This window comes from Mycena indigotica, assembly GCF_014461135.1.
Source record: "Mycena indigotica strain 171206Taipei chromosome Unknown Mind.scaff0008, whole genome shotgun sequence".
Lineage (NCBI taxonomy): Eukaryota > Fungi > Basidiomycota > Agaricomycetes > Agaricales > Mycenaceae > Mycena > Mycena indigotica.
Genome location: NW_023503007.1, coordinates 4626602 through 4628974, shown reverse-complemented (window position 1 = coordinate 4628974; position 2373 = coordinate 4626602). Strand labels below are relative to the sequence as shown.

Below are 2373 nucleotides of genomic sequence, written 5' to 3'. Positions count from 1 at the left end.
GCAAGGGGCCAGATCACGCTCTTCCACGCCACCGATCCAAGCCTCACCGACTCTCTGGTGCTCGGCGTGAACATCGAGACGACCTCCCTATCGGGTGACTTCAACCACTTTCCCGAGGTGCCCGGCGGCTTCTATCTCACCGACAGTCTCATTGCTGCAGCACAATTCGCGTGTTTTGCCAGCATTCCACTGGTTTCACGACCCCAGTCGACGACTGTCGATGTCTTCGGTATGTTGTTTCAATCCCTCTACGCTGAGAGTCGGATGAACCATCCGTTGCAGAGTACACCTGGAACGGAGTTGGTGCCGCCGTATTCGAGTTTCCGGGGGCGACAGAAGACTGGTCAAATGTGCGTGTGTTCACCGCATAGCAATTCACCCACATGTTGTTGCAGTTTCAAGAGTATAACCTCCATGGGGATTTCGACGATGAGGATAGAGAAAGTCCTTTCCATGCCCGAGCCATGGAGATATACCAGAACGCGATGATTTCCGGGCCGATGAACGGTGCTGCCGGTGCGTCTTCTCTTCAAGTTTGCTAGACAACCTGTATTTACCTGCTGCCCATACGCATCCGCAGATGCACTGCTGACCGATGGGTTCCAGCAATACGCTCTCGTTAATCAAGAAGCGGTGGATTCGCGCCTCAGCCTGGTCGCGGTGCACCAGAACATCGTCTGCAATAACGTGCCCAGGGCCAAGGCGCTCACATCGAAGCTATACACCAGGGGCCAGGCTGGGAACCCCAAGTTCCAGAAGCTCCTTAAGGAGCTCCAGACACCGAACCTTGTGTCGACGTCCCAGGATTGTGCCTTTGAGTAAGTGGCGGACTTGGAGATGAGTTGTAGCACTTACTGCTGGCCTGAGCATGTACTTATATACATAGTAAACTTTAAAGACCACTTTCGATGACACTGCCTTGCACGCATTCGCGCCCCGGTTCTGACTGCGTCAGGCCTGTCTTGGCTTCAGCAACTATGATGGAAGAGGATATGGCGCACGTACTTAGGACGTACGCGAGCAGGTTTAGGGCCGAGGACCCCGTCCGAGTGGACAGAGAGTTCGCTGACGGTGCCACCCACGCGTAGAAGTAGCGTGCTCACGATCACTTGACCCAGGCCGCCTACTGGCAGCGGGGCCAACGCACCGACGCCGCCGCCGCCGAGACCGCATAGAAAAACGGCAAGCGAGCTCGTGAACGTCCTGAGCGTCTGCCAACAGGTAATTTCCAGCAGTAGAAAGCACCGCATCGCCGTTGGCTGCCACGGCGCACACAATATCTCGCACAAGCGGTCGCGTCTGAATTGTGGACCGCGGCCGTCCATGCCCGGCCGAGGCCCGAGTCCGACGAGTAGCGAGGAGAGAGGGCGTTTGTGAGCGTTGTGAAGTGTCTTCATGACAGCACAGCAGTGCTGCACCGCGCATATTCGACCGAAATGCTCGTTGTCGTGGGAGAGGGCTGCCACGTCAGCGAAGGTGTGCCTGTGCCGTGTTGGGGAACTTACGTTTTTTCTTCTTCTTAACCACCTCAGCGGACCAAACATCGTGCGACGGCCTCCACTTCCTCCAAAGCATCCCGTCTCGGCGCATGCACGGTGCTGTCGCCATGCACAGCTGCATGGGCCCGGGCCGGGAACCCGTGAAGATATAGGGTGCAGGTTTTAGAGGCTGTGAACTCCGCGCGGAAGGAGCGGGCGGTTGGGTGGGCGGGGCCTGGCCGGTATTTTCCAAGGCCAGTGACCTTCTCGGCCGTCTGCAGCCCCGGCATCGTGCGCTTGAGTGCCAGTGGACGCGATGTGTGTCCACATCCAGCGAGTTGTAGGCGAAACGCGCCAGCATTCCCCTTCCCATCCGTGGTCGTCACCTTCCCGTTCACCATGCGCATCGCCGCCTGTGCCGCCATCCTCTACGTCTCCAGCGGTTGTTTCATTACCCGCTCGTGTAGCTGGTCCCGGTCTACCGTCTTGCGTCTGCTGCAACTGCGGAAAACGGGTCAGTACCCGACCCGCCTAGGCCTGACTCGAGGCAGAACACGCACTTGGAGTGTTGCGTGCAACCGCAACGTCGAAGTGGGCTGCCAGACCGTCGATATGGCTGGCCGGAAGCTGGTCTCGGCGCCGGCGCGCAATCACCTGCTGAGTGAGGTCGAACAGGTACAAAAAAGGACAGCGCGACGTACCGCTGAGTACAGGCGGCATGGACTTGGGCGCGACGCGGATTGGCGAGCGACGCGGACTGGCGGGAGACGCGGACTAGCAGGCGGCGCACTGACGGGAAGGAGCAGGCGATGGTGGTAACAGTCAGGGAGAAGACATCGTGGGAGAACAATTGGACACTCGGATGCGCAGCCCGTAACACGTGTTGAGAAGACAT

At 58.7% G+C, this 2373-nt stretch overlaps 1 protein-coding gene across 1 annotated transcript; it reads right to left on the bottom strand.

The window, feature by feature from the left end:
- Nucleotides 1-1528: 1528 nt before the first annotated feature.
- On the bottom strand, nt 1529-2373 carry MIND_00984700 (uncharacterized protein; the record flags this gene model as incomplete). Its single annotated transcript, XM_037366455.1, has 3 exons — nt 1529-1906; nt 1961-1979; nt 2039-2373. The coding sequence occupies 3 exons, from the start codon at nt 2371-2373 to the stop codon at nt 1529-1531; spliced, it is 732 nt and encodes a 243-aa protein (XP_037217867.1).